This window comes from Rhinolophus hipposideros (assembly GCF_964194185.1).
Source record: "Rhinolophus hipposideros genome assembly, chromosome: 19".
NCBI classification, from domain to species: Eukaryota; Metazoa; Chordata; class Mammalia; order Chiroptera; family Rhinolophidae; genus Rhinolophus; species Rhinolophus hipposideros.
This window is the reverse complement of record NC_138065.1, coordinates 13,423,948-13,444,613: the sequence shown is the minus strand read 5'-3', so window position 1 is coordinate 13,444,613 and position 20,666 is coordinate 13,423,948. Positions and strand designations below refer to the sequence as shown.

The 20,666-nt window shown below is 52.9% G+C and overlaps 1 protein-coding gene across 2 annotated transcripts in view; it reads left to right on the top strand.

The window, feature by feature from the left end:
* Nucleotides 1-424: 424 nt before the first annotated feature.
* The window catches only part of SLC6A17 (solute carrier family 6 member 17), a 45,227-nt gene continuing 24,985 nt past the window's right edge, over nucleotides 425-20,666 (top strand). Inside the window, exons 1-5 of one of the 2 annotated variants that reach the window (XM_081026484.1) lie at nucleotides 481-800; nucleotides 8,318-8,408; nucleotides 14,972-15,342; nucleotides 18,221-18,378; nucleotides 20,064-20,190. In XM_081026484.1, coding sequence (XP_080882610.1) covers nucleotides 15,057-15,342; nucleotides 18,221-18,378; nucleotides 20,064-20,190 — 571 coding nt within the window. In that variant the 5' untranslated portion in view covers nucleotides 481-800; nucleotides 8,318-8,408; nucleotides 14,972-15,056. Of the gene's footprint in view, nucleotides 801-8,317; nucleotides 8,409-14,971; nucleotides 15,343-18,220; nucleotides 18,379-20,063; nucleotides 20,191-20,666 lie in introns of both variants that reach the window. The other variant, XM_081026483.1, reaches the window with a different exon arrangement.

The following is a 20,666-nucleotide window of genomic DNA, read 5'->3' as shown; positions in this document are numbered from 1 at the left end:
AGGATGGAAGGATGGTGGAGCGGCAAAAGAATTCCAAGAGAGGAGAACAGAGGGAACCAAAGCATGGAGGTGCAAGTGGCTAGGGAAAAGGGAAACAACCACTTTGGGTGGGACTGCATTCATGAAGGGGGGCCGAAAGACATGGGCCTGAAAAGATGAAAAAACAAGGCCCAGGGCTCACGAGGGCCTTGGTCACGGGGACCCCATCACTCTCGGAGGCAGAAGCCACCTCTCCAGGGTCTGGATCCCTTGGCCAGAGGATTCGAGAGGCTGCTCCCGGGGCAGCCCCTCTCCCTTTCCCTGCCCACCTTCTCCGCCTGCGTCGGCGATCACAGCCTCACTCGCAGCCCCAGAGCCTCGCATTGACGCGAGCCCGCGCGTGAGTCAAGCCTGCGTCACGGCGCCCCGCCGCCAGGGTGGCCTTTCGGAAAGCGAGGGAACCGTGCGCGCTGCGCTCCGCCCAGCTCCGTTCCGCTCCGCAGAGCCGGAGGGACCAGGAGCAGGGAGGGCGGCCCTCGGCTCCGGCTCCCTCAGCCCCACGCGCTCCCTCCGCCGCGGGGCCTGGGTCCCCGGGCCGCTCCCCGGAGCGCTGAGCGCACCGCGGGCGAGGGTGGGAGCGGGGAGCGAGCAGAGTCTCGTGCCCGGGCGCGCGGCTCCGGTCCCCTCCCAGCCCCGGCCCGTGCCCGTCGTCGCCAGACTCGGGCTGCCAGTGGGAGGGGCTGTGCGCCCGCGACCCGCCGGGGACCGCCGTTCAGCAGGAGTGCTCCGGCCGGGTCCGCGCGACGGTACACTCGGGGCAGGTGAGTCGCCGCCGGTCGCGCCCCGCCTGGCTTTACCAGGTCAGCCACCGCAACTTCAGCGGTGCCAGCCCCGCCCCAGCCGGGAAGGCCTCAGAACCGGGGTGCAGGCGGCGCCGCCGGGGTATCCGCCCGGCCCTGCGAGGGCCGGGGCTCCTCACGCCTCTCCAGCCTCGGTTGCCTGGCGACGGAGCCCGGAGGTGGGGGTTGGCTCCTCCGTCGCATTTGGGGTGCCTAGCGTGTTGCTCACGTGTTGGACACCCGGCTGCAGCTTCCGGGGCTCAGATGGGCCCAAGAACTCCGGAGGTAACGGGGCCGGCGCCCGAGGACGCCCGGAGAGGAGGCCCGGCCGGTCTCGCCGCCTGGAGCTGCGCGCCCAGGGCGCAGGTCCCGCCGGTCGGCCCCCGCGCCGCTGGAGACCCCAGCCCCAGCCGCTGGGCTTCGGGCCTGTGACCTTGACAGTAACATTGGCAGGAGAAGCAGAGTGCTCACGCCCCAGAGGAATATTTAATTCCCAGCCCTGGGTCTGGTCCTCGCTGCATTCCGAGCTAACGGGGAGCCCATGCACCCTCCAGGGAAGCGCATGTCGGAGCTGGGTGACGTTCGTGGGGTGCAGGTCTAGAGGGGGCGCCCTCTCGAGAGCCAGGCCTCTGCCACGCTTATACCTGTGCACACGGTGCTCTCAGGCGATGCTTGCAGTGCTCCAGGGGCGCAGCCGCCGTGGAAGGAAGCCTGGCGTTTCCTTTTAAAGCCCACACAGCCCTGTCAGGGCTCCAAGTGTTGGGAAATCCTGAGGCCACTCACCGGACAGGGCTCAGTTGCTGTCAAGAAGAGTTTGTCTTTTTAAAAAGAATTTGATTTCATCCGTCTTTCCTTCTTTGAGAAATTTTTTAATGGGCCCTTTGGATGATGGAATTTCTAACCAGGGCTACCTTTGGGGGCAATTGGGCTGTGAAGGCAGGCAGGTGGGGTTGGGTTGGGAGATTCTTTTGAGGGCCGTGCCCTTGTTAACAGGAACTTCCAGAAACTCAGATCCAGTAATGGCTCAAAAAAAAAAAAAAGAAAAAAAAAAGAAAGAAAGAAACCAAAACTTTAGTTAGATCCTGTAGGGCCATGCTGGACATCCTGATTGATGTCTGGAGAACAAGGTCACAGGGTGTGGAGGTCACAGTGGGGGGCTTCTTGTGTCTTATGCTGTGCTCACATTATCCTGTGGTCTGTGAGGTGGACCCATCATCTGGGCAGGAAGGGCTTTGAGGTCACATCTGATTGTCCTTGGCTGTGGCCCATCCATGGGGAAATTGGAGGCTCCAGCTCCTCTGCTGGCTTTTTCTCGAATGGAGCATCTGTGGCTAAGTAGGTGGTGAGTTTCAGCGAATCCCTACAGCTCCGCCTGGAGGATGAGTCAGTACGGGGAGGGGGGGGGCAAATGGTGCCCACCAGCTCTGACTGGAGTGACTTTGTTTGTCTGGAGTCACACACCGACTTGTGTCAGCTGCTTGTGAGTTGAATGAGGTTTGGTACCTGCACTTGTGAGTGGGAATGGCTGGAGCTCCCAGGGTTTGGGGGCCGCTGATCAGGGGTGGGCAAGTCCTCAGAGTGAGCTAAGCGGAGCTCAGGCTGCCTGTCTCCTGGGCAAGGGTCCTAGAGCGCTGACCCCCAGGAAGGTGAGCAGGGCCAGGCTGGGGAGAAGGATTGGAGGAGAGCCTGCCGGCGAGGCTCTGTGATTGTGGTCAGAATGGCCCAATACTCTGCTGTGAGCCAGTGTGGGGTGACCTTGGGCAAGTCACTTTACCTCTGGAGCCTTGGTTGCCTCAGTTGAAAAACAGGGATGCCTATGGTGCCTTTGCCGCAGGCTTATTTTGAGCCCAGTGTGGACACATACCAAATGCGTATTACATGTGATTTCCCACCTCTCTCTTTATGGGCCTTATCCAGAAATGGTTCTTTCTCTCCCTGTCCTTGCACCTTGGTGTGAGAGGGATTATGGAGACCAAAGAAAGTGGCAGGGCTTCACATGTGGTTGAGAAGGACCCATACCTCAGCTTCAAACTGATCTGCTTCCAATCCTCAGTTCTCCCCAGGAAACCCTGAATGGGGAAGCCCGAGGAAGAGCAGGGCTCAAGGTAGAGGGTGGGGGCAGGGCTTGCTGCTGCTGGCTCTGCTGAGTGCCCTTGGCTATCTGGGATAGCTCCAGAGCAAGACTCCAGCACAGACCTTGACTCCTTAGGCTTGTTCATGACTGTGGCCACTTGCTGGGTGGACTTCAGGGGTCCCTGCCCTTTGATCACGTCTTGCTATTGCCCTCCCCACCTGTACTATCCATAATGGAGTTGGAAGCTACAAGACCGCTGTGTGGGAGAGGTGAGGCTGGCCTTTCCAGGAGAGGACAGGTGTTCCCTGCCTTCCCTGAAGGTCGTGGGCTCCTTGTGTCCTCCTCTGCTGTGTATCTAGACTTGGTGCTGAACAAAGATGTGTGTGCCTCAAGAGTGGAAGAAGAAGGTGCAGGAAGAAAAGCCATCTGACCCCGGGGACTCCACCCTGCTCCTGGAAGTGTGTGCATGTATGTGTATGTGGCACATGCACCCTGGAAATCATTCCCTTTCTGTTGGATCTGGCAAATTCCAAGGATGCTAGAGACAGAGATGAGAGGATTCCTGAGAAGCAGGCCCCTTCTGTCTGGGCATCTTCCCTTCCCTCAGACTCCTCTCCTGTTCAGGTTTGCTGCAGCAGGGCAATTCCCTTTAAAGCGGCTAAGATAAGCAGCAGAATAGTTTAAAGGAAAGGTGCACTGGGGCTTTCATCCTAGAACCCGGTCTGAGTTATCACTCGCTTCCAGGCTGGGCTTCAAGAATCCTCACAGACACACATTAGGAGCACTGGGATGGGGGGAGGGGGGAAGCCAAAACTGTCACTCAGCCCCTGCAGAGTCCTTTGACGCTAGCTTCCCTTTGCTGGTGTCCCAAGCTTCCAAAGGTGAAAAGCACAGAACCACGGGTAAACCTGTGTAAATACAAGCTCCTGAACTCAGGTGGGACAGTTATGTGTGGGGAAATGCCTACTTTGTGAGCTTGTAGGAGGGGTGGGTATAGTTCTGGATTCTAGCAGCTCACGCCATGCTTGGCATATAGTGCTAACATCCAGCTTTTTACTGAGGTTTCTGCACTGTACTGAGTGTTTTATTCATACACCATCTCTTTAATTTTCACTGTAATCCCAGGAGACAGATACTACTCTCTGCAGTTCACAGATGTGGAACTTGAGGTTCAGAGAGGTTAAATAATTTGCTCAAGGTCACCCAAGTAGGGAGTGGTAACCTGAGAATTTGAACTCAGGTCTGTCAGATTGCAAACTTCCTGCTTTTAACCACTGTGTGTTATGTCTCTATAATACGTTTTTTTTATAATGTTTGCTGACCACGTAGGCATTTACTCAAATGAAGTTGTCTAAACATGTGGGTCCAGTTCTTTAAGCTAGTGCCCTGAGAAAGGGGGAAATGAGGCTCCCCCAATGGGACATTGAGAGAGAATGAACATACCTACCTTTCCAGTTTGGGGAATGTAGTTCATTGTTCCAGGTAGGTTGGAATCCAGAAGAAGATCCCAGGCGCCATCTTGATGCTTTATGGTCCTGTCTGCCTTTCTCTTCCTGACCTCTGTCTCCGCTGACCTCATTCTTTTCCAGTTTGTCCACGTCAGGGGTTGGGGCTGGGAGCAGTGAGGGAAGTCAGAGCAGCAGACTGGATGTTGCCCTGAGGCTTTTTGCATCTGCACAACCAGGATGGCCAGTCTCTGGTGGGAGCTCTCGTGTGTCAGGTTTCTCTGCTGGAGAGTATGTGCCAGGGACTTTCCAGCAGTTTCTGATGAGACCCCAGAGCAAAACTGCTAACACTCCAGAATTATTTACAGCAGCTGCTGGCATGGGCTGCTGAGAGGGACACTGCTTGCTGCCTGGTCTTATCCCCTGGAGAGCCACTCTCCTCACCTTTGGGGCTCTGCCACTGGTGTCCTTGGCTATTCTGGGAAACTTGACATCTGCTTCCTCTTGCTTCTCCATCTCTATTCTCATTGAGAAGTCACCACCACGGAGGCACAGGTCCTTACTGTCCTAGCCTGCCTGGCACCTCTAAACCATCCTGATCTTGGTGGGAGGTTCCTGTAAGTGAGGGTGGATAATGGGCATGGAAGCAATAGTACGCCCCTTACCCCCAGAGGATACAAAGAGGTCGTCCCAGAAACCGTTGCTCCACAGGTAACCATTTTATGGAGACAATTGGCAGTCCTTTGATAATTCCCCCACACCCACTCCCTGCCATGAATAATTTTAAAAATTAAAACATTGTTCATCTATGGATAAATCCAGATATCTAATATATATATATAATTAGATATTCACTGTGTACAGAAAACTTCCATATGAAAACATAATAAGCTCAGGTGCAAGATGGATTACTGCATTACATTATTCTCATATTCAGAACCAGGTATATTTCATTAGAGAATAAATCTGGGTCAGGTGAGTCTTTGGCAGCCCGAGTCCCCAACTTGGGGGGTGAGACTTAAAGACCTGTTTGCTCTGTGGCGTTTTGTAGAGTGAGAGTGGGGTAAGGGTAGGGCCAGAGGAAATAACAGCCCCACTCCCAGGCCCTGGGGTCATCTCATCAGCTACATTTGTCCCACTGAGCTGCCACTCTGCCTTCCTGAACCTACTCATGGCTCATTGGAAGATAACAAGTTGCCTCTCATTTCAAATTACTGGTTTAATTAGAATTTCTGCTGGATTCTGTGCACCACTAATTGGCCACCGAATCTTTCAGTTGCAAATAGAATTCATTGGCCCACACCCCAAATTCCAGCTGGTTGCATTTTCTCTTTACTTATTAGACCCCTGGGTTCCTGTGGTTTTAAATCCCACGCCAGGTGGGGAGTGCTCTGATGAGAGCTACCTTTCAAGAGGTATGAACAGTCACCTGGGGGTGTGGCTTCATCGGGTGCTGCCAGGTGAGTACATGGGCAGCGAGGACATGGGCCTTGTGTTTGGGAGGTGGGGGCGTTCTAAAGGAAGGAGAGCCAAGCTCCTGCGCTGGGCAACCACGCCCTGGCTCCCAGAATGGCCTGGTGGGCACTATCCACGGTCCTGGCACATCGCTGAGACAACCTGCCTGCTGATAATTTGGGGACTCCTTTTGAACAGATGGAAGGAATCTCCTTGACCAGTTCCCCAAATTGCTTTGTATTGTTGGCTTTGGGAAAGAACCTGGCCAAGTGAGGAGGCTCCTGACCTTAGAGAGAAATGATGGTCGATGGACTCACCCTCGTGTTGACGTGATGCATGAGACTCAGGTGTACCGCTTTGCAATGCGGCATAGCACGTTGGAAAACTTCCTAACCAGCGCCACAGATGGGCAGCATGTGGACCACAAGTGAGGGTGCCTCCATCCCTGGGAGTCGCCTAGGATGGTGGAGCCCCCTCCATGTACCCCAGTATGCCATTCCAATGCTCTTCTCTGTGTGTCATGGCATGCAAAAGATTGGAAAGCACTAGTATATCGGAAAGAACATGGGCTGCGGAGTTTCGGAGACCATGGTTCGAATCCCCATTCTTCCACTTCATGGCTGGATAATCTTGTACCTGATAGTTACCTTCCCTTAGCCTAGGTTTCTTTATTTGTAAAATGAGAATTACATTTCATCCCAAGTTATTGGGGGTGTGAATAATATATGTAAGCATAGTAGGTCTTCAGAAAAGGCTTGCTCCTTGCAACCTGTTCCTGACAGGAGTGCTTTTCTTCCCACCCCTCCACAAAGCTGTACTGAGGCTGACGAGGAAAGAGACACAAATATTTCTGGTTCTCAGGAAAGAGACATCATGTTGGGACTTTAATTAAGGGTTTCTGATCACTATTCCTTCAAGTGCTCTTCAGCAGTCTTGTGGGTGGCTCAGGTAATTGGACACCCTTGGTTCCCTCTGTCTTCTCTGAGACAAGAGAGAATAGAGGCTTTAAGAAAATCCAGGTCAGAGGATTTAGGAGTTACTGTGAGGACCCATCTGTCACCACCATGGGCCTCCCATGATGAGGGAAAAAAGAAGTGAGGCCTTCACTTGTTGCTCCTGGACTTTTTATTTTCACATCTGATTTTTAAAAACAATTCATTTTCCAAACTGAGACAGTCTCACGGATCTTCTACCCATCTGGGCCCTTGTGTGTCCTTCAGCACCCTGGTGTCTTCTGTTTCCCTCTTGTTTAAAACCTAAACTTCATTTAACTGTCCAGCCCAGGTTACCATCATCTCTTACCTTCGCTCCCTGTTTCTTCACTTGTACTAGAGTCATCCCTTTTAAAACAGTTGCGTCATATTCCCCGGATCGATAACTGCCAATAACTTCCTGTTAGCCTTGACAGGAAAGCAAAAGTCCTTTCCTTGGCCTATGAGTACTGCCTGCTTGGGGTTCTAGCTATCCTCCTGTCTCAGTACCTGCCACTCTTCCCTTGCTTAGGATGCTCTAAGCATGGTGCCCTTTTTTCTGGTTCTTATACTCACCAAGCACGCTGGTCCTGCCTCAGGGCCTTTGCACTTCCTGTTCGCTCTGCCCTAAGTGCTTTCCCAGGATATCAACGTGGCTCATTCTCTCACCCTAGTGGGTCTTATTCAGAGTTGCTTTCCTAATCTCCCTATATATTGTAACATCTTTGCCTCACTACTCTTTATATCCCTCACTACATCCCTCCCTCCTACTCTTTATAATTTATTTATTTGATTTATTTATCTACATTATAAATATAGTATATGCCTATTTATACACTATGAATTATATATTTGTCAGATTTTTATTTGTCCCTTTGCACTAGAAGTCCTACAGGGCAAGGACTCTGTTTGCTCTGTTCACTGCTGTACGAGAGAACAGGGCCTGGTCCATAGTTAGTGTTCAGTAAATATTTGTTGATGGAAGTAAAGGAGAGGAAGGATGGCAAGAGGGAGGGGAAAATACAGAATTTTTTAAATCCCACCCCGCCCCCCAAAGAGAACTTTTAAAATCCCACATTTCAGCAGTATCTCTAATTCACAGGATGCTCTGGGCTCCATTCTCCTTCAGCCCAAGAGGGAAGAGGGAAATCAGTTGTAACCAAGCACCTGCCTCCCCTGCCAGCCCCCAGCCACACCCTCAGGTCCCACGTGCATGTTTTACATCAGTTCTGGGACATTGTGGGACAGGGGGTGGAGGCGCCCCTGTTGCTGTTTGAGCCCATTTCTCCCATGTTCTCACGGGCGTGTGCTGTGCCCCCCATGTTATCTCATTTTATCCTCATGACAGCCCCAGGAGGTCAGAGGCTCATCCCCATCTTTTCAGGTTCAGAAGCTGAAACCAAGAGAGGCTGTGTGCTTTCTCACAGACGCCTAGGCAGTGAGTGGCCCCAGGACTCAACTCCAGGTTTCCCTGGATCCAAACCCCATGACTTTCCTGTGACAGTGTCGTGGTGGAGAGTCAGGTCCTAGTGTCACATCTTGTCCCGATTTTAGGATGTGACTATTAACGACGTCTTAAAGTGGCTGGTGATCAGGAGGCAGTGGCGACTTCATTGGGTGAAAAGCCTTCCATTAACCCTTTCAGGTAAGTTCAAGAAAGTACCGGCATTAACAGGCCTTAAGTTCAATGAAAGATAGGTAATTAATCCCTCCAAGCCTCTACTTCTTCATCTGTAAAATGGGTATAATAGCGATACCAACTATTATGATAGTGATACCAAGCATACAGTTATTAGTGGGGTGAAAGGAGGTAACAGCTGCTCCACAGAGCGGCTCTGCTGTGAGGGAGTCTACCCTCAAGACTATCGCTTGTGTGTTCTTACTGTCGTTGTTATTATTACCACACCCACTCTGCCTTCAGAAGTTCCCTCCTCACCTAAATTCTAGTGCAAGGTTAATGCGTCCATGGGGCGGCCAGGTGCTGCTCTTGCTACATACCCCACGCCATGCATTCCCCCCCAATGTGAAATGGTAAAATGGTTTGCCCTGGTCCTACCCGCATTTCCCAGTGCCAGTTCCTCCCCCTCGGGACCATCTGCCCCTTTTCTTACTTCCCTTCTTCCTTGGCTATGAAAACAAAATACCGACTGCAGAGAACACGCTTGGAAAATGCAACAGGAAGGTGAGACAGGCTGCAGAAGATTCTACCGGCTCCTTTGCCGGAGTTGTTTGGAAAGGTCCCACCAGCCCCCGGGAACACTCTGTGCCAACGCTGTGCCCATCCGGTGTTTATGTCTTGGATGGATCCTGTCTACAAAGTGGAGAAAGTGAGGCATGAACAGTGGCTCCTCGTCAGAGGCAAAAAGTCAATGAACAATGGCCGAGCAATCCCTTAGCTGTAAACTGATGCTTGAGGCCATCCTTGGGGATCAGATGTTCTTGGGATCAGAATATCGTGGCAGAAAATGGGAAAAATTTGAAGCTGAGAAATTAGACTCTAGAAAATTTGGGGGAGCTCAAAATGCATGAGTTCATCGATTCATTCATTCAGTTGATTCATGTCACATTTACTGAGCACACGTAAGGCAAAGATGGTGTCAACGGAGATATGGGTGGGAGACCACGACCCAAACCTGGCAAATCTGTGAAATGGAGTCAGAGGTGACCGTTCTGTTTATTTGGCTTCTCAATAAGCTTTTCATTCTTTCTCCTCCTATCCATGTGGTGAGCAGATGCAGTTGGTAGGTAGGCACTGTTCCCTATTTCACAGATGAATAAGGAACACAAAGCTGGCTTCTAAGTCCTGGGGTCTTCCCCACATGTGCTACAGGGCTGTACTCCATTAGAGTCCCCCAGCTGGGCATGCAGACTTCTAGTAGATTTAAACATCTCTCTAGTCAGATCGATTAGCTTTTTAGGCCTGCCTCTTTGTTTCAAAGGCGAAGGCAGTGGTTAGGACTTCAACATGGGAAGCAGGTTGTTCTTGGAGGGTGGGAAGGCATCGACCCTGGAACATCTGTAAGTCTCACATTTTGCCCTGTGTGTGCCAGGCGCTGGCACTGAGAAAAGGAATCATGCATGTAAACAAGTTCCTATACTAGAAAGCCGTGCGGTAGAAGTGTAAAATAGTATATGTTACAAGGAGCGGACAGAAAGGGAAAGAAAGGGACGTTAATTCGCACTTAGACAATCGTGGAAGATGTCATGGAGGCAAGATAGTGGACCTTGAGCTGCACCTTCGAAGACTGGAAGCTTCAGTGGGCAGCGGATGGGGAGGGATTCATGCAGGGCAGTGGCGGGTAGGCTGGGAAAGGGAGGGAGGCCCAGTGGAGCAGATGCAGATGTCCCAGCAAGTGGGAGTGGGGCAATGTGGTATTGCAAGAAGCTGCCTCTGAAGGCCTAGAAGAAGCAGTGAGTTGGGAACCTGCTGTGGGCATCTAACCCAGAGAAGGTCTGAACTAGAGCATGATGGTCAGAAAGACGACAGACCTGAGCACACTGATAGGACTTTATGGCTTTTGGACGGACCATGAAGGAGGGAGAGATCAAGAACGGTGCTGGGCTCCTGGGCGAGAAAATCCGAGGAAATCCGCCACCAAATCCAGGCCAGGGCCTGTCAGGAGCAGTTTGCCCCAGGTGACTGCCAGAGGTCTCAATAAAACAATTAAAAATAATTTAGAAGATAATTTGTGTCTCTGATAACAGTTTGACCTGTTTTGGGCTCAGTGGAAGCCCAGAGGCTCTGAGATAATTAGGAGAACTGCTTGGGCCACCACTGCTTGTCATGTGGAATCAGGAAGCTGTTCAGGTCTCTGAGCAAAAGGGACCCCAACCTTGCTTCCTTCTCACCACAGATTAGTCTAGAATTGGACCTTGGCTGTATGGCCTGTAGCTTCTCTGACGACGTAGAGGTTTGCGTTTAAGAATGTGTAGCACTCTTTCCAGAGCCTCGAGACCTAAGGGTAGCAAAGCGAGGCACGGCCCATGTTACTCGTAGGAGCAAGGCACTGTGGGGTCTGTAGTTACCTTGGCCGCCTGCTTTCCCGAAGATGGTGGCTTCTCCTTCAACTCCTCCAGGAGTCTGACTTGGAAAATCAGTGATTGCTTTGAGTTACCTGGTACAACCTTCCTGAGAGAGTGATACTCCAACCCCAAGAGGCAGACGCTCAGAGGGCCGGCTTAGCATTCCAGAAGGGCCTCTGGCTGCTGTGGGGTGGAGGGGCTGTGGCGTGGCCCTGGTCTCGAGTGAGTAGCCATCCCCACCTCCTTGAGGTGCTCGCTGACTGCTGTGCTTGAAAAGTGGTGGTGGCATTCTCAGCCGTCAGGCAGGAGGTGTTTTTACCTGTCTGCTTCCTGGTAGGGCTATTGTTTTCTCTTTTTAAAAAGATGCACAGTTTGGCTCTGTCCTGCTTCTCTCACGTGTGCTATTCTGCGCTGTAAGCTGCACCCGGTTGCAAAGTGACAGACGTCAGGGAGTCTTTCCTGGCACGCCAGCCCCTCTGCACTGTGCTTTAAGCAATTGAGGCATTCCTGTCAGAGTGCCATGAAACTTTATCATCTCACGAGCTGCTCGTGAAAGCAACTATACAACCACTCAGCAGCTACCAGTGGGTACTTTGAGTACAGCTGGGCTGCTGTCAAAGCATCCCCACAGTGGCCCAATGAGCTCTCACGAAGGCTCATTGGGACTGAAGAACCTGCAAGTCTAGTGCCTGGAGCACGTCACTCCTTGCTCGCACCCAGGTGGGGGCACTCCCTGGATACATGCAGAGCTGAAAGGGGCCTCCCAGATTATTCAGACCAACCCATTTTACACACAGGGAAACTGAGGCTCAGAGAGGTCAGGGCAATGGTGCCAGTTTGCACGGTTGGTGGTGGGTCAGGACCAGCAGCTCACTGGCCGGCCTCCTGATGCCTGAATCATGGTTGTCCCCTCGGCCTGTGAAGGTAGGGCCAGAGAGAAATCGCCCCTCCTAGGTGCTTCTCTCGTCCTGGTGCTTGTCCCAGGCAACACTTTGGGGTCGTTGGCAGGATACACATTACATCTCCACATCCTGGTTTGAAAGCTGACCTTTCACCAGCCTAGAAACTCCAGGCTTCAGGGAACTGGGGAGGGAGGTGCAGGAAGGGGGGGTTGTTCCAAGTCACTGCTGCCACCTCCCCTTTAAAAGCATGGAGCGAGCACAGGAATGAGGAGACCTGGGTGGCGACAGCTGACAGCTGTGTGATGTGAGCCATGCACTGTCTTCTCTCTGTTCTCAGCACGAGGGATACAGCAGCAAACAAAATAAGCCAAGTGTTTCCCCTTGTGGCGTTTATATTTCTAGAGAAAAGGCCAGGTACTAAAGAAAGAAATAGACATATAGAAGGGCCAGTGGTGATCCATGCTATAAAGAGAAATAACATGGGGTGGGGTGTGGGGATTGCAAGTTGGAGGGCTGCTATTTGATGGTCCAGACAGGTATTCCTGAGGAGGGGACATTTGAGCAGAGACACTCGGGAAATGTATGTCAAGTGAGTGACTGAGTGAATGAATGAATGAATGAATGAATGAAATGGGAGCTCTCAAAACCAGGCCTGTCTGACTTCAAAGCCCCTGCTTTCCACCACCAACAACTGTCTTCTTCCTGTGCCCGTCCCACAGCAGAGTCTGACCCAGTGGATTTGGGCAATTCACTGCCTCTCTCTGGGCCTCAATTTCCTCACATATAAAATGAGAATGTTGCTAGCTAGGGTCCCTTGGGCTTTAATATTTCTAAGTGTGAATTCAGGTGTTGTCACCTGAACATATTCACTGGGCGTGGAAGGTTCCAGTCACGACTGCAGCCCCACCCAATCCCTCAGCGTGCACGTTTGCACCAGCACTTGGCGTCCTGCAAAGCTGATGGCACAGGAGGCCCCTGGGCCCCATCCTGCAGTGCAGGCTGCTTATGTTTGTCAGTGACATCTTGGGAAGAAGGAAGAAGCTCATATTGAGCTGATGCCTGTGGTTTCAGCGATGCTGTTGTGGTATCCTCTGGCTTTACCAGAATGTGCTAATTTTGTCCTTGAGTCTTCCTAGTTTAAAATGACGCTCCCCCTGGCCCCAGCCCTTTCTCATGTTGGTGATCAGAGCTGCTGCGCACGAGGCTATTTATGGGGAATCGTGTTCTCCAATGGGTCAGCATCAAGATACATTCTGCCGACTTGCGGAATCCCCTTTGGTTTGCTCCAGTTGTGGCAGGATGAGCAGTAAATCATACCTAATGCATTGCAGATTGTTCTGATCAAATCCTGCTGCAGGCAGAGGACTCTAGAGAAAGGCTCTGAGCTGAGGCACCCTGCTGATTGCAGTCTTCAGCGGGACCAAGCGACCCTTCTTCCTGGCTCTAGTTTTAATAAAAATTCTCGATGTATGCTGTAGGGGAGATGGGGTAGCTAGACAAGCAGCCATCACCTGTGCTTGGGTTTTCTCCATCTGAGTGCCCTGGGGACAGGGACCTGCTGACTGGGGGGGGTGGGGGTGCTCACCCTGGCAGCCCAGGCAAGACCACATTTGCTTGTGTAGCACGGGCAGGGCAGCAACTCCCGGGGGAGGCTGAGGACTGAAGGGTCCACAGACACATGGTGCCACCTTGGGGCACCTCCAGGACAGAACGGAATGTTCAGCTGACCCCCTGTGAAGTGAGGTCCCAACTGAGAGCTGCATTTCTTCTAGGAAATTCTGAAGTCTTCTAGGCAGGCCGGCTCTGCCCAGTCACTCCAGAGCCCAAGACCCTGCCTGTTCCTGGGGTGGAACAGTTGCTAAAGACTTACTGTCACCCTGGGATGAGGAGGGGAGGGCAGTGTCACCCAGGAATGCGGTTCGAGGCCTGGCCTGGGCAGGGCCAGCGTGGACAGTTGTCCCTGTCTGCCAGGCCTCCCCGCTTTGTTAGCAGGATCTGGCTGGCCACGTAGCCTCAGAGGTCAGGTTTTTGCTGGAGTCAGCCAGGAGGTCTGGCTCAAGCCCAGCAGGGAGGGCAGCCGTGCACGCTTCCGCTGTGCAGTGACCTTGCCCATGCCATGCAGGTGGCACATCTGAGGAGAGAACAGACCGTAGCGTGGCTTCCAGAAGCGGGTCCTCCTTTAGTGACGTAATTACAGAGCCAGGTAATCTACATCTCTAGAAAGATGCAGGGCAAGTGCAGGACGGGGTGTACATGTGTTTGATTTTAAATCCTCTGACCTCCTCTTAAGGAGGAGACGCTTTGAAATATGGCAGAATGCTGGGATCCTTCAGAGGACTCACTTTCTTGGTGCTTTACTTCTCTAAGGGGAGGCATGAAAGATGGATGAGAACTAGCAGGAGCAGGGGGGAGCGTGTTACCTCCCCCGCCTGTGTTCTGGAGACATTATCTGCTGTAAAACTGTCGCTGAAGGATAGAGAATTGGCTCTTGGCTGCAGTGGCTCTCAGATAATGTCAGTGGTGAGCAATGACCCAGGATTTGTTGGCACCAAATGAATTCCGCCAGGGCTCTGGTGCCAGAATCCTTAGTGGAGCCTGCTCAGTGCTCCTGCCTGGGGAATGAAGGTGCCAGAGGCCTCGTGTCCAGCGGCCCCGCAGTGACAGCGATAGCCTTTTTACCCCCTCCAAAGTTAATATCATCTGGGGATCATCTAAAAATACAGAGAAAGAATCCGTCGGTCTGGAGTGGGCCTGAGATTCTGCATTTCTAACCAGGCCCTGCGATGCTGCTGGCCCATGAATTTCCTTTTGAGTAGAAAGACCCTGGAGAAGGCAGATGCTGGCTTCCCTGGGTCCCACCAGGTGGTTTGAGCTCAATAGAGCACAAGAGGGCTTGGACCTGGTCCCACCTGCACCACCCTGGGAGGGAAAGGCTGTGAGATCTCCACGGAGTCTGGAACACTCTTGGCTGTGCAGGCAGGAAGGGGAGCACTTGTTGTGGATGACACTTGATTTGGGTTTAATGTCTGGTGTGGCCTCTTCTGCCCCATTAGGATTACTCTTCTAACGGCGCTCAGGTAATCAGGTAAGGCCTGGGGAAACTGAGTCTGCAGACTTTAGGCTCCTTGAGGGCAGCCCTGATGGGGAGGAAGGCCAGCTCAATATTCCAGGCCCCTGACCAGCTCCACGTGAGTGATGGGGCGTTGATTTGGTTGTGTCTACCCGAGTTTCCCACCTCGCTGGTGTTGCCAGCTAGTCGTCTCCTGCTCACCTGGCTTCACAGGTCCCGGATGAGAAGGCGCTGAGGACAGCCACATCCCACCTTCTCTGTGTGCTGGGAGCAGGGCCGTGTGGCCTCAGTGGCACCAATGCCAAAGAACAGCAAGGTGACCCAGCGTGAGCACAGCAGCGAGCATGTCACGGAGTCGGTGGCTGACCTGCTTGCCCTGGAGGAGCCTGTGGACTACAAGCAGAGCGTCCTGAACGTGGCCGGTGGGGCCGGCGGGAAGCAAGGGGCCGCGGAGGAGGAGCTGGACGCAGAGGACCGGCCAGCCTGGAACAGCAAGCTTCAGTACATCCTGGCCCAGATCGGCTTCTCTGTGGGCCTCGGCAACATCTGGAGGTTCCCCTACCTGTGCCAGAAAAACGGAGGCGGTAAGAGGCAGGCCCGCCGGTCCTGGGGGTGCTCTGCAAACGGGCTGGGCTGGGAGGTGAAAAGGAACACCCCTTCCCTAGGCAGAATCGGAACCCTTGTCGGCTGGAGGTCAGGATTGCAGAGTACGACTCCCCCAGGAATCGCTAAGAGCTATCGAGAACCTAGACGGCTTGAGTTCAAATCCCAGCCCAGCTAGTCAGCTCTGTGCAAGTTTCTTCCTCTCTGTGCCTCTCTCGCTTCCTCCTCTGTAAAATGGAAATAATAGTACTTCCTGCCCCGCAGGATAGTTGGCAGGAGGAAAAGAGCTTTACATGTAGAATGCTCAGCACTGTATCTGACACATTGTAAAGAGCAACTGCTGGCCATTGTTTTTACACACTTACTAGGTGCCAGGCACTGTTTAAACACTTACTGGATATTAGGCTGAAATTCATGATACTGTTGATATTTGAGCATCTTGGAACAACCAAAGCACCAATTTCATATGGTTCAACCATCAAATCCCCACAACAACCCTGTCTGAGGAAGGAGTTATTATCACCCTCATGTTAGAGACTGCAAAACTGAGGCACAGAGAGGTTAGATAACTTGCTCAAGGTCACACAGCTAGTAATAAAGTCAGGATTGAAACCTGGATAGCTTGGCCCCAGGGCCTGAGCATGCTATCACCACACCTACTGCTTCCTAGGGAGGAGGGGCCGTTAGGCCACCCACTGAATTTAAATCCCTCTAGTGGATTCTTGCCCTGGTATCAAATCCCTTCTACTCACCAGAGTCTGGGTCTCAACCTGTACTCAGTACGCATCTCAATAGATGGAGACCATGGTGGTCTTTCAAGTCCCAGGAATAACCTCAGGGTTGGCCAGAAATGAGACCCAGACTGTAGACGGAGACGTAAAGTGTTAGTGACCCAGGAGATTGCAGAGGTCCTGGAATCCAATCCCTATAGCCATCGTCTGCTACATTTCCCAAGGCCCTGCGCAGTGCTCCCCGCTGTTTAGACTGATGACCTAAGGCTCCTGGAAACCACTGGAACATCGAAACCCAGGTGTATCCCTAAGCTGCATTTTCTAAGGTGGAAGAGGGTGCATTTCTAAAGAATATCAAGTACCTCTGATTAACCAGAAGAGCTGCCCCCAGCATTGTGGTTAGGCCCGCCTCAGTGTGGTTGGTGCACAAACCCCTCCGAGTCAGCGTACTGGGGTGTAGCTGAGGCAGACGGGCCTGAGTGATGGTGGCGGGTGGCAGACCGCGGGTGGCTGGTCTTGCTGGGGGACCCTTCTTTGGACAGCACTTACCTGGGTGTTTCCCCTGGGTCTTTGGTTAGAGGAGAGAAGCATCCAGAGAAGGTGCCAGCCGACTTCTTTGACACCCTTAATCCCATCTCCCTGCATGTCTTGCCCCAGCAAGGACACACTGGCGAAATACAAAACCAGTGTGGCTGTGTCCCTTTGCTCTCCTGCAGATCATTTTTCTTCCATTTCCCCAAGCCCAAGACCGAGAGACAGCTAGGTTAAAAGACAGAACCGGGACTCCTTCAGGCCCTCCCTCTTTTTAGCACCAGAATGGGGCTGCTTGTCAGTGACGTGTTTATTGACGTGTTCATGTGACTGTGCAAGTGTGTGTTTAGTGAACTAGATGCTGTTGTGTAAGGCTCGGAGGGTGGCCTCCCTTGGAAGCCTTTCCTAGTTAGCTGCGTTGGACCCAGACCCCTCCCTCAGCACGTATGGGCTCAGCTGGTTCTGTGCGACGTGAGTGTGTGTGAGACATGTATGACGCGTGTGTACACACGTGTTGATGTTGCTCATGTGAATCTACGGGTCCTGCTAGCTCTCCCTGGAGAGCGTGTGGGCCTTCTGCTGCCCTGAGATGCCCCCACTCCACATGCCTGAGAAAACAGCTATTGCCAAGTGCCATGTCTTTTGCTCAGGAGATGCTGCTCCCCTGGGTTCGCTGGCAGATTGGGCACAAGTTGGGGAGTATCTAGGATGTCATGTTATGGGGGGCAGAGCACTGTGGCTGGGGGGTCTCGTGGAGACCCCCAGCTTTTGGGACTTGGTCTGAGGGTGCTGGGTGACCATCAGGGCACGGGTGACTGGGGCTGGTCTGACACCTTTTGCCGGACAGTCAGGGCTGTGCCAACAGCATTGCTAACAGGACTAGGTCGTTGGCACAGCTCTCAGCAGGGATCACTCGTCTGTGTCCAGACATGGTTCTAATTCTCCTGCTAAACGCCCTGTCACTTGGAAACGAGATGGTGTCTGCAGTGAGGCCCAGGACAGCAAGTTTAATTTATCATCTGGAATCTTCAGCGAGAGCCCTTCTATCCTTTATGGTCCTCCTGCTACACTCTTCTGAACTGCTAATTTCTCTCCTGTTCCTCCCAATTAGCTGTAGATTAATGGCCATGCCTGTCAGACCCCTCTCCCTGGAGAGCTTCCAAGCTCCACTTCCTTGGAGCTGCCCAGTCTGCTGCGTCAGCATCTGGCGCAGGCACAGGGACGGCTGTGCTCGGGGTCTGTGCCTCTGGGGGGCCCCGTCCATCTGGGCTGCTGCTCTGTGGGTGGGAGGGGTTGTGCATAGGTGTCCACAGAGTACGTCCCAAGGCGAGTGTGTCTGTCTGCCTGTTTCTGGGCCTAGACTTGTAAGCAGGAGGTGTTGATGTACATCTGGGCCCTAGCCTTTCAGGTCAGGGGAGTCAAGCGGGAGAAGGAGGGTCTCGGTGGCCTGTAGGTCCCACGTATGAGCAGCGCATTCCTGGAGGACTACAAGGACCCGTGACAGTTTGAGATGGTCAGAGATGTGGGTGGGATGGTGGGATCTGACGGCCGGGCCCCTCCCTGCTGCCGTGCTCTGACATCCCTTCCGCCTCCCCAGGGGCCTACCTGGTGCCCTACTTGGTGCTGCTGATCATCATCGGGATCCCGCTCTTCTTCCTGGAGCTGGCAGTGGGGCAGAGGATCCGCCGCGGTAGCATCGGCGTGTGGCATTACGTGTGTCCCCGCCTGGGGGGCATCGGCTTCTCCAGCTGTATAGTGAGTCGGGGGACGGCAGTGGGCACTCACCGGGGTCGAGGGCGGCCGTTCTCCGATGCAGGCTTTAGAGACCAGAGTCCTGGGCCGGGAAAAGTGCAGGGAGGGAGACCCTCAACGTGAGAATTGCTTCCAGCTGGTGTCTCAGAGCCACGGATTTCCTAAACTGAGAGTTGGCTCCACTGCCTGAAGCAGGATGTAATATTTGGGATTGTTACTAAGGAGGAAAGCCTGGAGCATGTTCACGAGGGGGTGCCTGAGACATCTCAGCTAGAGTTCTCTGGGGACATGTAGACCACCCTGGATACTCTCTGTTTACCAGTCCATTCGCTTCCTGCGAGGAAGACCCTTCCTCTTTCTTTGGTTAATTGGGCAAGTGGGTGGTATAGGAGAAGGCAGCTCTGGGATACCGAGTCTCCTTGCCATTTTGCTGTGTGCCACTTTGCTGAGTTGGAGAAGGACTCAGACCAGAGCCGACCCAGGAGGGGTGAGGCTTTGGAAAAGGGGGAGACAGGGAGACCCCACTGGCCTATATGGCGAGCTCCGTGAGAGCCCTAGGCTAATCCACGGGGGCCTCGCTTCGTGCTCTAGATGAGGACACTGAGCCTCCCTTTAGGTCAAAGCCTGTAGGTGCTCACGTTCTCACCTGGGATAAAAACTGGAATCTGCTTCTGGAAGGGCCTGAGAATTCTGTCAGGCCTGGCAGCAGGGCCAGGCAAACCTGCCTCGGGCAGAGATTGGGAGAGAGTCTGTGCAGCTCCCCGTCTCACGCCGGCATCACCTCTGCACAGGTGGACACAGCCCAATACAGCGCACTGTACTGGGGCTGGCCATGAGAGTGAGTGGGGTCTCCCCCTTGGGTGGAAAACACCCAAGGAAAGGAAGTGGGTGTCTCTCTTTCCCTCTGTATCCCCTGTAATGTGTGCTGTTAGGAGTGTCTGCTCCTGCACATCAGGGCTCAAGTGAGATGGATGAAGGGGCCCTCAGCTGTCACATGACTAGCAGTGTCACTGAAGCCTAATACAGCCTGGAGACAGCAGGGACCTGTCAGTATCCTGGGGGGATGCGGCAGGTTCCTGCACGTGAAAGCATTGTTTTCAAAGAAACGCCTTGATCCTCTCAGTCAGAACCCATGCACTCCTATTTTAGATACAATTCTACTGAGGTTAGTAATCATGCTTCCGAGAAATGAGCAGTGACATCTTTCTAGAGACAAGAAATGAGCACTGACATCTTTCTAGAGGCAGGCTTCTGACATTACCCAAGGGAGAGTAGTGTGCTGAGAGAAGGGTGGGCATGGGAAACCAATAAACATCTAGAATCCCTCAAAAAGGGTAGCGGGTCTATGGCAGTTAACTATAGAGGCCGAGGAGCTGTACCAGTCTCCCTTGCTCCAGGGATAGCTCTGGAAGTGGGATCCTGAGTCCTCAGGAAATGATGGGGAAGTACTTTAAGCAAAGGAGAAGAATTTCAAAGTGGAAAGGACGAACATTTTAAGAGTTTATTGTTTGAAGGAGAGAACCTTAATATCTGAAACATTCCTCTGTGGATTCTTGGAATGCCAGATGGATGGAGGATTAGGAGGGGGCGTCCTCCTCCTCGGCTGTGTGAGGCTGTGTGGCGTGGCTGGGTGTGGGTGGGCGGGGTTCCCTGCAGCCTAGCTGACCCCACACTGTGCCCTGTCCCAGGTCTGCCTGTTCGTTGGGCTCTATTACAATGTGATCATTGGGTGGAGTATCTTCTACTTCTTCAAGTCCTTCCAGTACCCACTGCCCTGGAGCGAATGTCCTGTCATCAGGAATGGGACCGTGGCAGGCAAGTATGGGGTCCCTTGAATATGACCAGCTGGGAACCCCTGCCAGCCCTGTCCCAGGAAGGAGTCAAATGAGTCTAAGAAGCTTAGGCACACATTTGGGATTTCATCAGCTTGCTGTGTCACCTTGAATAAGATGCCTACCCTTGCGGACCCTCATTTCCCCTTACGATCACCAGCCTATCTCACAGAGTTCTTATGGACATTGAATGAACTAGTGAGTGTAGGTAAAACTCTGGAAATTGTGACTTTTCTTTAGTTGTTATCAACTACGCTGTGTTAATCTAATACCGTTCTCTCTGGAAACAGCCTTAATTTGCATGCCATCTTTGTAAAGGGCTGGATGATTGATCCCACCTCACAGATGGGTACACTGAGGCCCAGAAGTAACTTTCCTATGGTCACACCACTGATTTAACCAGTTCCCAGTTCAGGACCTTCCCAAGGGACTAGAGGCCAGTTCTGCGTAACCCTTTGT